General features: G+C 38.7%; 2 protein-coding genes across 5 annotated transcripts in view; both read right to left on the reverse strand.

Annotated features, from left to right (window-relative positions):
* The window catches only part of LOC5521032 (erythroid differentiation-related factor 1), a 38,716-nt gene that overhangs the window by 12,267 nt on the left and 12,324 nt on the right, over nucleotides 1-14,125 (reverse strand). For all 4 annotated transcript variants that reach the window (XM_048729454.1, XM_032366026.2, XM_032366027.2 and 1 more), the window contains 9 exons: nucleotides 13,459-13,511; nucleotides 13,002-13,060; nucleotides 12,605-12,646; nucleotides 12,334-12,403; nucleotides 12,084-12,251; nucleotides 11,513-11,569; nucleotides 11,153-11,218; nucleotides 10,206-10,813; nucleotides 19-258 (listed from right to left, as the gene is read on the reverse strand). In XM_048729454.1, coding sequence (XP_048585411.1) covers nucleotides 19-258; nucleotides 10,206-10,813; nucleotides 11,153-11,218; nucleotides 11,513-11,569; nucleotides 12,084-12,251; nucleotides 12,334-12,403; nucleotides 12,605-12,646; nucleotides 13,002-13,060; nucleotides 13,459-13,511 — 1,363 coding nt within the window. The remainder of the gene's footprint in view (nucleotides 1-18; nucleotides 259-10,205; nucleotides 10,814-11,152; nucleotides 11,219-11,512; nucleotides 11,570-12,083; nucleotides 12,252-12,333; nucleotides 12,404-12,604; nucleotides 12,647-13,001; nucleotides 13,061-13,458; nucleotides 13,512-14,125) is intronic.
* Nucleotides 5,146-9,297, reverse strand: LOC116604117 (adrenocorticotropic hormone receptor-like). Its single transcript, XM_032366037.2, has one exon. It carries the CDS (start codon nucleotides 6,739-6,741, stop codon nucleotides 5,815-5,817), a length of 927 nt encoding a protein of 308 aa, XP_032221928.1. The 5' UTR covers nucleotides 6,742-9,297; the 3' UTR covers nucleotides 5,146-5,814.

A 14,125-nucleotide genomic window follows, 5' to 3' on the forward strand; every position in this document is an offset into this window, starting at 1 on the left:
GGAAAAACCATCAGATACCTGTCGTCAATAGTCTCGAAGGCGCGTATTCCACTCTCAAAGAACGAGATGCTTTTCCGCCATAAGTCCCGCTCGGCGCTAGTCGGGGGTACCTCGCGGTGTAGCTCTGCTGCTGCGCAGTTCATATAATGCACGCCCAACTCGTTCTTGACGTTGCCAACGCGACGAGCGATGCTCACGAACTCCTCCTCTTGAGTATCTTTACCCATCAGGTCTAGCGCCGCCTCGTACAGCTCAACACTGCAAATGTGATACACCGTTATTTGTCTTTTCAGTCTCAACGGAACTTCCAAATCGACAGGGGTGGGGTGACAGTGAGCGCCTATAAATTTAGCTTTCTGCTGAGTGGTTCGTGCAAGCGCTTTCGCTTTTGACTAGCTTTGGAAGCCTTAAATGTGAGAGCCGCCAAAGTTCCAAAGTCGTTACTTCCGAGAAAGTCCCGATTTAATGGTATAACATTTTAAATTAAATTTCCACGCCATTCCTAATTCGCCCATGTGCCTAAGCCGCCGCAGAAATCCCGGTCCCAACAACATAAAAACAATTGATTTTGCATCGCGTTAGTCCCGACGCGCGCCAAACATTCGAGTAATCATTATTTGACATTTTAAGCTGTTTTAGCCGCTGCGAATTTTTCCCGTCGCCTTCTACAGAAGGCATTCGCAGCGGCTAAAAAAGCTTAAAATGACTAATAATGGCAGGTTTGAGTAGCAGCAATGTCAAGCTACTGTTTTATTTTCAAATCAGCATATTTATTTCAACGAGATTTGTTCGCTCATACAAACTCTGTACGCTCATACTAACTCTGTAATAAACCTACACTCGCCGTGAGCCTGGGCTACCTGTGTAGTCATGACACAGTCATTGATGTATTGATTACGGTAATCAAACTACAAGTGTTCACATGGTAACGTAGTAGCTATCTCTTCTTCAAGTCGAGATGCACATTCAAGTCGTCATTTTGGCAGGTTACACACAAATCGTCGAAATGACGACTTACACGTAGGTCGTCTATAAGCCGTCATGAAAATCTTAGTCCCGAAAGTGTCGACTTAGGCGATGTTTACTGTACTTTTACTCGTTTTTACTCGCGCACAATTAGGCGACCGCCATCTTGTTTTGTTCTGGCGGTGCACCAGTTTGATAAGAAAGGAAGGGTGGACACGCGCCCAAAAATCGCTAATATATAGATTTAGGCACTGCCTTAAAGCGGAGCCAGCATTGAACACCTTTTGTGTTGACTGATCGAGGTATTTTTGGGGGATCTAGATTCCTGCTCTTTACTGAGATTTATTTATTGTACCAACCAAATGGATCCAGCCCTTATTCAATAATTTCAATTATGCAGTACATCAAAGTTAACAAACACAATTCCTGGTGTGAATATGGCTGTCAAAGTTGTCAAGAGTCTAATTGTAAATTCTAGGCTTATGGGCTTATACGCGGATATCTAAGCATTTTTCAAAAATACAAGACTGCGATAACCTACAACAACCAAATTTGGCATGGTGAATAACCATAGGAGAAAAACATGATCTGCACAGTCTTTTGCCATGGAAGCAGCAAATGTGCATATTAATTAGCTAACAACTTTAAAAGAAAATGGGGAAAACTTATGCAGTGTAAATTGGTGTTCTAAGCACATATATTTATTCATAATCAAAAGCCCCATAATAAATAGCCTTTGCATCTGGTCCATCGACCCCGTTAACATGACAACGGTTACCGTGGTAACATAAAAAATCTATATCTCGCTAAAATTAATAGCTAGACCAGGTGCAAAGGCTATTTCATACATGTGTTATGCCAATAAACAAATGTATGGCTTAAGATTTCTAAATTGTTTTGCCTAAATGTTCCCCATTTTTACTTGAATTATTCTAGCTAATTAAAATTCAAATTTATGCAATTGGGCGTGTTTCCATGGCAACAACAATTCCAACTGTTGTAAGTTACCACGATCTACCACTATACCAAGATTTATTGCTAAACCATGTATACTTCGCGAGATATTCAAGAAAATCACTTTGTTCCGCGTATAAGCCCATTACATATTGGTGCACCCCCCTTTACCATATAGTGGCCCGTTGTTGCTAGTGTTATAAAGTTTAAGTATCTTGCCCTAAAAACCCTTCCCCTTAATAATAATTCCATTAATGTACATTTGTAAAGCTACATTCAGACAAGCTTTGTCCTTGCAAAGAACAAGTAATGGATGAAACAGGATTTCAAAGATGGAATATAGTGTCAGACACAATTTTAGATAAGATGCAATACTGAAGTTTTAATGTACCATTTTAAGTGGTGATTTTCCATCCCCATAGAAATTAATATCTACAAATATACATCCAGTAATGCATTATATTTTGGTGTTTTTAGAAACCCTGGATCCAACCATTCCAATGAAATAAATATAAACCTCTAAAATAAATGTAATGGGAAAGAGACTTGGAAAGGAAATCCTTAAAAGAAGATATAAGTGAAAGTACTAAATAAAAATTTCTAATCTAAAAATCAAATCTGTTCATTAATTTATTTTTGGTGTAGAGGGGAAATAGCAAAGAGCATCAATTGCATAAAAATAGTCAACAGGGAGAAGGAAAAGAAAGAAATATCACTCTTCTTAAAATGTTTGAAAAGAAAATATAATAAAAATAATGTGATAATTATATTCAGTACTTTCCTAAAATATCCCCTTTCCCATTATCTTTAGGTTGATAGAAAACTGTTTTCTTTACAGATTTATTATTTAAAAAGCAAAAGTTGGTTTATAGTTTTATACAATATAAGTATCTTGTTCTAAAAAAAAACCTATTGAGTGTGTACTGCTGAATCACATAGTAATGCCCTAGTCATTTGAGCCCCCTCCCTTATGGTCCTGGGGAAGTCAGGGGTTAAGGTGGGGTTTTAGATTACTTTTTAACCAGAATATGTCAAGAGGGGTGGTGGTATTGACTGTTTTTGAATCTTAACTTGGAAACAGGCTTTTATTAAAGTTAAATCCCCCACCTTTCCCTGGGACCATGGGTGTGGGGGTATCAAATGACTAGTGAATAAGAACTCCCTACTGTTATCTTTCAAGACATGATTTTCAATTCTCATGTCTTCCAGTCTTTAGCATTCCTCTTGGCCCTCAGGTAGTCCCTGGTTCATAAAAGAGTGAAATTTCTTTCAAAACAATCTTTTCTTCAAGACATTTATAATCTGACTAATTACCACAACTATTTGAAAAAATAAACACATGAGATGCAAGAAGCAGACAATAACAACAATACATATTGGCAATAGGGGTTGAATTTTTTTTTATCCTCGGAAAGTTGAAAAAGTTGCTGTATCTTCTAAGGATATGTATCTTCTTAGGACTAAGAGCACAGGATATAAAGACAAGAACGGTTGTCTTCAGCAGTATATGACAAATGTAACACGATATTGGTTAGCCTTTATGAAATATTTCAACACAATCAAGATATTTCAACACAATCAATTCAGAACAAAGAATGTCAAAACAAAAGGTGTTATGCTCAAATAATTTGATTACTAAGTTAAGTACTCGTATTCTCAAAGCAAACAAAAAAGACAACAAAAAGCCCAATAACTGTCATATCCTAAATAGACAATACAAATCGTCGTCTGAAACTCACCTTGCATTGTTTTTGTCGCTTTCTTGTGGTTGTGGTCGCTTTTTAATGTGAACTGTTACTTACTTAAATTTACTAGCTAAAACCAGACATATCCTTACATAAATCTTGGCGTGAATGAATGTTAGTAGATCTCCTCTAGTTGACTTTATACTTAAGTCACAAAATTTGAGGCAAAAAGACATGAACTTCGAGGCATGACAAGAACTTTTTCTCTTGCTCCGTGCTTGTATTTAGCCGCCATTTCGGGGCCGAATGGGGCCTGAGAGTTGCGCGGCTGACTGACTGGCGAGTGTCACCACAGGGTACCCGCGCAATGATCACCAAAAGCAAGTCGCATAGTTATACCATATTTCTATACCTATGGAGCTCCGCGCACGGCCTACGGTCGCGCTGGCTCCGCTAATAAACGCCTGCGAACAGGCAAGGCTTTCTTAAAGCTTTTTATTTTGGAAAACTGTCAGCATGGACTTCTTGTACCAATTGAGTCCATTCTTCCCAAGGCAAAAATATCAGAATTTTCAAGATTCAAAGTATGTGGAAACAATCTTGTCAATCTTCCTGGTGCACTTCAATTTATTTGTACTTATGCCGACATATTTATTGGTTACAGAAAAAAAAAGTTAAACAAATTTGAATGATTCTAACGAAACAAACAGTTTTGCTGTATCTACTATTTAGATAGACGACGGCTTTCGTGAAAGGGCCCATTCCTGTGTCTGACAGCCTGGCCTTTTTTTCGGAACCACGAAACAGTTCCGTAAAATGGTAGAGATCGACAGAGCCAAAAAATGGCAAGTTTTCCCAAAATAAGGTCTTGTTAACTTCGGTAAGCTTGAATTTTTGCATAGAGGTTCCTTATGTTATGTAAACTAACACATCAAAAAGTGTATTTTTTCTAATGGATTCGTCTTCGAGATATGAGGCTTGAAGTGCAATTTTCAAATGTTCAAAGTACATGAATTCTCCTTGTTTTTAGTCGGGCTCTGATCAGAAATTAAGCCAACTTTTCTCGCTAATATCTAAATTTCATATCTTCAAAATTTCTTTAAAATTTGGAATTACGCTTATGGTCAGAGGAACTCCTTGTATGCGGAATCTTTAGCATATATATTGAGAATTGGAAAATGTCATGCCATTTTTTTGCTCTGTCGTCGAGATCGGAAGGTCTCCCCCATCACCCATCGCCTGGGTCTTCTACTGATCAGTGTCAAGCGTGTCACTGTGTACCTTCATCATCATCACTGATTTGCAATTTCCTTTAGATAATTACATGCCTATAGAAGAGATAATTAAAGCCGCATTGTCAGCAGTTTACACTTCCGGTCGATTACCTAACAATCTTCGATGATTTGTGACGGGAAACGCGAAAAATATTTCAAAATTGTAAAAGCAGTGTGTCTATTGGAAGTTTCTTTGAGGATGTGACTGATAATTTAGAGCGGATGGCCTGTTAAATAGCGCGGATTCTAATAGATTCTTTTGTATCTTGTCGGTTGGTTGAGGTTTCCGTCGGCTCTTAAACTGAAACCACGAAGCTCTTTCCCTGCAATTGCTTTTCTACTCTGTTTACGGGTGATTTTCTAACAGCTAATTGTTATTCTCAAGGCTGGCTATATCCTAAAACATTAAGGGGGTAATAATTGATGATTATGTTGAGGATAGTGATGATAGTAATAAAAACGACCGACGAATTATGAATTATATTATTGATGAAGATGGTAATGCTAACAGTTTTAGTTTAGGGTGAGATAGATGATGGTGATTATGACGATGATAGTAATAGTAAAGATGACGTCTGTGAATAAGATAAAAATGTTGATGATAACGATGCCGAAAATGATGACGATGGTGATTATATACGCCTATTCCAAATAGGGTTGCACTCAGAGAATTCATGTGTTGTAACGCGCAATGCTTCATGGGTATCAATCAAATAGGCAAATGAGCGTAAATAAAATAAAATCCAGGTTATGAAAATTGTTGGTTTCTTGTTTGTGTGCCTGTAAATATTATTCATATAAGACCTGGATTCAGCCATTTATACGTTACCAATAAGCCATTGCAGGATACGTACGACACAGATTCTCTAGTGCAACCTTATTTGAAATAGGTTTATAAAATGTCAATGGTGATGATGTTGATGAAAACAACCGCATCAGGTCAGATGACTAGGAATCAACTCTTTGATGACCCTCTTAACATTCTCCCTTAGGTCCTTTCTCTTCCAACAGTAAAGCAGCGGATTGAGACTAGAGTTCAAAAATATGATCGTCACCGAAACCTGCACAGCTCTCTCAAGCCATTCATTAAGACCGAGAAAGAAGACCAGCCCGGAGCAGAGAATGTACGGCACGTAGCAAAAGAGAAACAGCAGAAACACATAGAAGGTTCCCTTGACGGATTTCCGGTTTCGCCTCATGGTGTTTGTACCATCACTTGTCTCGCTTACGGCAAGGCTCTGAACTTGTATCTGCCGTCTGTGACGCCGTATGACCCGGTAGATCTTGAGGTACGCGACCACATTCAGGAGCACGAAAAACAGTATGATCCCTAGCGTCACAAAAGCGAAAGTCTCGCCCCACTTAAAGACGAACACCCAAAGAACAGAGTACACTGCGAGGGAGATCCAACTAGTGATTGTCAGTAAGATGGAGCGGGGTACGGTGACTATCCATACGTACTTCAGGTTAAGGTACAGCGCGAGGTAAAGATCACAATTCATGAGGGAAACACCAATAAAAGAGATCCCGGCGAAGTAAATGCAGAGCACTGAGAATGCACCAACAAGGGTGCAGTGCTTTGCCATTACACCAAGTCCTTGTAGAGCCATCACTGCTGAACATAAAGGCTGGATACAAACCCCGACGGCCAGGTCAGAGATAGCGAGGTTGCACAGGAAGATGTAGGACGGCGTGCGGAGAGAGGGCGACTTCAGGACAGTAAGGAGGATGAGAGCGTTGAGTGTGGCAGCGATGACAGAGAAGACGCCATTCACTGCGCTCAGCACGAAATACGTAGTGCTTAACTCCTCCCATGTGACGAATATGAAGCACTTAGTACGATTGTTGTCAAAAACACTCATGTTCGCTATACCAGTCAAGCGATTTCTAAGAAGGCACCTTTTTTAGGATAGTTCTATTGCTACTACACTTCCATCCAAACACTAGACGCTCTCTCAAGTTTCTTTTTTTTTTCTTGCTCTCTTGATTAATTTTCGTTTTTTTCCCTCTCAAACGTTCAATTTACATTCAGCAACATTCAATTTACTATCACCATCCGAATGCCATCGGTTCCCTGCTCTGTCGGATGTTTCTTTACAGCCACAGCACGGCATACATTGAGATTTCGATTCACAGCTAGCAGGTGTCCAATCACAGAGGACGAGGATGAATTTACTTTGAGTTTCTAGAAAGAAGGTCCTCGCATAGATCCTACCAATATGTTAAAGTTGCTGATATACGAATCCAAGCAGATCTTGTGTTCTCAAGAAATCCCAAGAGTCCCAAGAAATATTAGCAATAGGAAAACAGTATCGCCAACTGGCGATGTTCCTTCTTTTCCACTGCGTTTTCCAGTCGCAATCAGTTCCAAGCAGTTTTTAGAGATAATTTCAATTATTAGGATACGAAGAAAAGTTTTACTTCACCGCGCAGCGAGTAGCAGAGTTAAAACTGCTTAATTGTCTAGCAAGATATGTTGTTAATACAGACAGTGCCAACCCAGAAGGAACAAATGAGCAAATCTCGAGTAAAAACAAACATGATGTATTTGAATCGTTGAAATTAAAATTAATTAATTAAAATTAAAAGAGACTAAACAACAACATAAAAAGTATATGGAAGCTTGAAATCAACAAGATCCAGCTTATAATTATAAATACAAGAGACAAAAAGAAAACAAAGTTCGAAAATGTAAGAAATAAAAGCTAGCCCTTTAAAAAAAATTAAACACAGCTGTTTGTATTTGTTGTTGACTACAATTAATAAAAGAGCTATGTGGCGGAAAATGTTATTGGAAAACTTTAATAACGAAATGAATAGAATAAAAAAAACATATAGCAAATTTAGTAATTACAATTCTAACAGATGGCCGGATAATATACATTTGTGAGTAACACAAGTCCTAAAATAAAAAAGAAGTCGGTAAGAACGGACAGAAGATGCTGATAATTAGAGAAAATCATTATTGGTGCATCAGTTTTGGGAATAAAAATCAATTTTGAAAAATCGAGACTTTTAATATACGTGGGCGTGTTTGTACATCTCACCTCAGGAGTGATTTCCAATAGAAAACAATTTAACTCCAATTTCATCACAATTTTGTCACTTCAAGTCAGATAAAACCACATTACCATACTTTGTGTTTAGGCGATTTTCAATATTTAAAAAGTATGAGGTATTATTTTAGAAAACATAAAATGGACAACTAACCGCCTGCAAACGAAAATTTTCACGCGAAAATTCATAAAATTCTGATTAAAACCGTAACGATCAGACTTAAAGGTGGATAAACTATTCGGCATTATAAATGAGTTTTTTAATCTTTTTTTTTTAATTTTGAAAAACCGTTTCGAAGGCAGTTTAACTGAATAGAGAACGTAAACAACTTTCAGAACTAAAAACTTGGTTAAATCAGGAATTATTAAAAAAAAAAGATGGGTCTTATCCGGCATATGATCCGGCGTATGCGCTCCCGAAATATATAAATATAAATATATAAAAAATAATATAATAATACATAGAAAATAACGTCAAACGTCACATTTCATCAAATTACATCCATAAACCAACGCTATAGACCAAGCCAATAGTCTCATGTTAAGTTGTATGTATTAGTACGTGAAAAGGCCTTAACAGCGGTTGGACCGACTAAGTACGCAGCTGCTTTGTCTCCTATTATCTTTGTTCTACAAAGGAGTTCTTTTGTCTCTATTCTTCTCTTTCTTTGTGTCGAGGTGCGGATATTGTTCATTTGCCCAATCAAATTGCATCTTGTAAGAGCTGCGTACTCACCCGTTGAACCTTCGTTTGCGCATATCGCGTTACCAGGGATGGGTGATGTATCATTGCATGCCTAATCAGTCACAAAACCCAGATGGTCGTGGTCTACCCTGGAGAAGTATAATAAGACGAAAATTCGGAAGAGTCGAGTACCAGTTTTTGGTGAACTATGCGAGCCTAATATTAAAATATAGCCCTAGAAGATAATGTTCGATAATATAGGTCTGGAAACCAAAGAATATATAGTTGCATAATCTTGTACTATTCATATTTTAAGCCTTATACCGTAGGTCGATAGCCCTTAGAGGAATTAGCCGAAAAAGATAGCGTAAACGTGCTATGTATATACGGCTATCTTGTATGAAGCCAATCGAACAACCCTCAATAGTTCAGTTTCAAATTCTGTTCCCGCTGGACATAAGCAAGGACAAGGATAAAATATAGCACGAACTATCGGACACAGCGTTCGCTAATCCAGCAACATCATACGTTTGGCATTGTTTTATTTTGGGATCAAAGAAATTCCCGCTGGTATACACATGGAACTTGTCAAAAACCCAAACTCGCGTTCATTTAGTACAAGTCTTTGCTTTGTCAAATAAATGGCTTCCGGCTTTTCAAAGTATTCGCTAGCAGTTAACACACATTCGACAATCTTCGAAAAATATCAAGCGATCGGCATTCCCTCCTCAAACTAATTCTCCCGTGTTTAGTACAAGTCTTTGCTTTGTCAAATAAATGGCTTCCCGCTGTTTAAAAGTATTCGCTAGCAGTTAACACACATTCGAAAATCTTCAAGGAATATCAAGCGATCGGCATTCATTCCCCAAACTAATTCTCTGTCTAATACAAGTCTTTGTCAAATAAATGGCTTCTCGCTGTTCCAGCTGTTATTAAGCCCTGGATCATACGTTACCGTTCGTCAAACCGTTTATTTTGCATCTGTTCGCGAACAGTCTATATGTTCGCGAATTTCGCGAACTTTGTTCGCGAAAGTTTCGCGAACAATGTCCCTATGTTCGTGAGCGGTACTGTAAAAGAATGCGAACCTGGACTATTTCATCTTGCTTCCAATATTTATTGGTCGAAGAAGTGGCAAATTCGATATCTATAAAACAGTGAAACCTCAATACAACGAATTTCGGAATAAAGATCCACATGCCGTCCCTAAATAACGATATTATAACGACCATAACGACCATAACTAATTTTCCAAAGTACAGAATCGATACTTAGACATACGGGTTCGGGTGTGGCATGCATTTGCTCTGTCGTAATTTTTTTTTTTGTTTCTCTATTTTTTTTTTGCCCAACAAAAGAATTGTATCTCAACTTTTTGATATAACGGTTGTTTAGACTTTTTAGCCAAATATCATATGCTAAGATTTTCTTTATTTTCTGGATATAACGCTGTACGCCTTGTCAAAGTACCGCTGTACTATTCAAAACTGCCTTACAGTCGACCCATATATACTACTTCTAACAATTAATTACAGTTGACCCATATATACTACTTCTAACTATTAATTAACGGAATTGAACTCACCTAGTACAAAAGTTCCTTTCCATGGAAACGATAAATTCCACTTTGCTATAAAACGTGCCAGGTATACCGCTGACACACTCGCCTGCCGACTCAGACAGCGCGAGGTCATCGCTAGACAAGTTTTTGAAGTCTTCGCCGTGCATGGAAAGGCCTTCGGTACACTTGGCCAGCATCAGGTAAGCGTCAGCACATGCGCACAAGACTGAACGCAATATGGCACTGTCTTGGCTAGAAGTCGAGGTCCTATCCGCGAATCTCTGCTGGGCTTCAAAACACTTGAATGCCAGTTTACAAAACCTTAAGCCTCGTCCGTATTTTCCGTTCGAGTTCGAGACACAAGCTAGTGAATGGTAAACCGTGGCAGCCTTACGTAGGAGTAGCGCAGTGGACTTGGACTTCCATTTAACAGGCTTAATGAGGATTAAGGAGTTCTTTCCTGGAATGTCTGGCTTGGCGATGGGGAGTGGATCGGGGGAACTGGGCTCAGGTTTATTGACGTGTCGTATGGATAACGCCGTGGAGGGGATGGGGGCCTGGGACGAGGCTTGACTGTTGCCATGGTGAAGCTCATCATGCGATGCGGCCGCCATTTTGAGGCACAGTAAGCCCTAATGTGCACCATTAATTGATTTTGTTAACAAAGACAAAACTAATTCTCCCAGTGCACAGGTTTAAACGCGAAACCGCGCTATAAAAGGAATGGGGACGCCCTCTTTTCACACCTCGAGAAGTTTGAAAACAGAACCAACATGGCAGACTAACCGTTAGGCAGAGCGATAGACACAAAATTTCATAATAAAACTCTGAATGCGTCCTTATATGCGTCATTATAAGATTCCCCCACAGACTCGGTGTCGAGTTGGGCACCCTGTGGACCCTAGGGAATTGAACTTTTCCGCTTAAATTCTCGTATTGATGTTGTGATGTACGTAGAAACATGTAGTTACCTTCACGATGTAAGAAAGCGCAGCCTTGCATCTTTGTTCCACATTCCCAGTCAACATCGAGCCCATCTGCGATGCACACAATATAATGTCAGAAACGAGTTCCATAAAGTAACTCCATAAAATCAGTAGCGGATCTACGGGCGAGGGTTAAGGGGGTTTAAACCTCCCCCCTTGGGCTGCCAGAAAGCCATATGCAACAAAAAAAAAAATTACCCTCTCCCCCCTTTGTCACTGACTCAAACCCCCCTTTAACGAAAGGCTAGAACCCCCCTCTGAAAAAAAAGCGTGTGAGAGAGATCAATGCAGAGCTATTTTAATGTTATATTTTCACACGCTTATGTTGTTGTAAAGTCTCCTCACCTGCTTCACTTCGTCCTGGTACATGCCAGGAGTGGAGAGTTCACGAACGTCGAGAATCTATTTGCAGAGCAACAAACATAAGATTAACCACGAAGACCACAAGACAAAGGAAATACGAGCATATTCTTTGTGGTCAGTCGAGCAAGATGTTGGCGCTGTTTGTACGGGACCTACAATCCCGCCCAAAGTATCGTACAAAACTCCCAGCAATCAAGAAATTCCCGTTAAACGACTTATACAAAAGGTTAACAAGTGCACGCATGCGAAGCTATTCATTATTACTGTAATCCATAATCTTCTATCGTAGGCCTTTCCTTATTGTTCTCTACAAACTTTAGTGATACCTCCATGAAGTAGCCACCTATCAAAAGACGCCGCCCTTTCTAAAACGGCCAACTCACCTACTCTATCTTACCTCTATTAAGGGGAAACATTGCACAGTCCACAGGGTGGCCGCAAAATGGAGGTATCACTGTATGTTTTAATACTGACAATTACAGAGTTTCATTATGAGGGGCATTCTTAGAGTCAAGCATGGCTATTTATATATAATGTATAAGTTATTACTCACATTTACACTCTCGTCCGGTGGGGTATTTTCATTATCCTCTGTGCAATCACCCAGGGTAAGGTCCTCTTTCGAGCTGTGTTGTGATTCTCCTGATGACTCGTGTGGTGTAATATGCACATTATCGGGAGAGTAGAGTTCTGATAGCAGATAATTAGCCGATGCCACGATCTGCAAGAAAAGAAATTCCCGAATGAGACAGACTCGGTGTACTGTATATACCTGTTTTCACAACTTTAACTGTTTCTTATACCTCAGGGAAATTATGCTCTTCAATCAGTGTTAAACAGTTATCAAGCAGCAGTCGAACGGTGCCTTGTTCCCTGAAAATACATCTCAGAAATAAATTTAATGAATAAAACTTAAATTATAACGATTCCTGAATTCCACGTCCATGTTAGTTCATGTTCTCTCATCACTTTTCTTAATTATTACAGTTACACAATTCTTCTTCTTCTTCAACTTCTTTTTTAAATGATAGAAAAACTTAATCCTTCGATAATGAATGTGTGAACACACATTACCGTGAATTTAGCCTTCTTTGCTTCATCATATTCTTCGCCACTCTGCAAAAAAAAAACATGACCTCAGAAAATAAAAATAAAAACAAAAAACGCACATCTTACTAAAACTAAAGGACATGGGAATGCTGGTAATATAATTCCAATTTAATATTGCCTCTTTGATTAATTAACAAGTAAGTGATAAACGTCTTGATCAATGTCAAGTTCAAAAAAAGCATAATCAAAGGTTCCTGATCTATTTGCTAACGATAACAGCAATCAACATGGGGTAGTAGGACTGCTACCGTGTCATATGGTTATAGTTTTCATATTTTTTTTTCATATAAGAGTTTGTTCGAGAAATTACGGTAAGTAAAGAAAATAACAGTTATAGGGGCCATTTCAGAATTTCGCTTACCTGAAGAACAGCATACCCACAGGAACAGTGAACAGATTCTGGTAGTTATTCCCATCCCGCTAGGATTTAGAAGGACAAGACTACTAGGTCATCGATAGTCATAGAGACAGTCGAGTCCACACGATCACTCTACTATCACGTCACGAAAACCTAACGTCATAGCAAATCCAGGGCAAAGATAAAGTTGTGTACACACGATCACTCTACGATCACGTCACGAAAACCTAACGTCATAGCTAATCCAGGGCAAAGATAAAGTCGAGTCCACACGATCACTCTACGATCACGTCACGAAAACCTAACGTCATAGCTAATCCAGGGCAAAGATAAAGTCGTGTACACACGATCATGTAATGCAAAGTTTACGACACGTTCACAGTTGTATCATTCCGACACATTCACGGGTATTCATAGCATTAAAAAAAGAAAAAAAGTCGACCACGTAAACCTCACATACCTCTTCACAGATTGAAGTGAGATCGTAGAGCTTCACAACTTCGCTATCGTTACCTGTAACATTGACAAAATTAATAAACATTCGGAAGGAAACAACTGCGACTGAAGATGCTTTCGCGCTTGTAAACATTGGGAAGTAATACAGCGGAAAGGAGGCGAAGGAACGAAACGATCCCTCTTTCTTCATTCCTTATCTCTAATTATGTACTCATGTAATCATGTACTACATGATATAACCATTGTCTAGAACAATGTCAACAAATTTTTATCACAAAATATATTTTAGCAGTTTCCTATAAAGTTCCCTTTAGGGGATACAAAAGCATACTCCAAATTAATTGAAGAGTAGTTTTAGTAGTAGTTACCCTTTTCCTATAAAGTTCCCTTTAGGGGATACAAAAGCATACTCCAAATTAATTGAAGAGTAGTTTTAGTAGTAGTTACCCTTTTCCTATAAAGTTCCCTTTAGGGGATACAAAAGCATACTCCAAATTAATTGAAGAGTAGTTTTAGTAGTAGTTACATTTCAAACAGATAGAAGATCTATTTTGTATTTGATATTGGCGCCACCACAGAATTGTCCAAGGTGTACAGTCAGCAGGTGTGTCCTTTAAATCCAAGAATTATCATAACTTGAAAATAATACTCAGCTTATTAATGAAAATCCT

The sequence above is a fragment of the Nematostella vectensis genome, chromosome 6, assembly GCF_932526225.1.
Source record: "Nematostella vectensis chromosome 6, jaNemVect1.1, whole genome shotgun sequence".
Taxonomy (NCBI): domain Eukaryota; kingdom Metazoa; phylum Cnidaria; class Anthozoa; order Actiniaria; family Edwardsiidae; genus Nematostella; species Nematostella vectensis.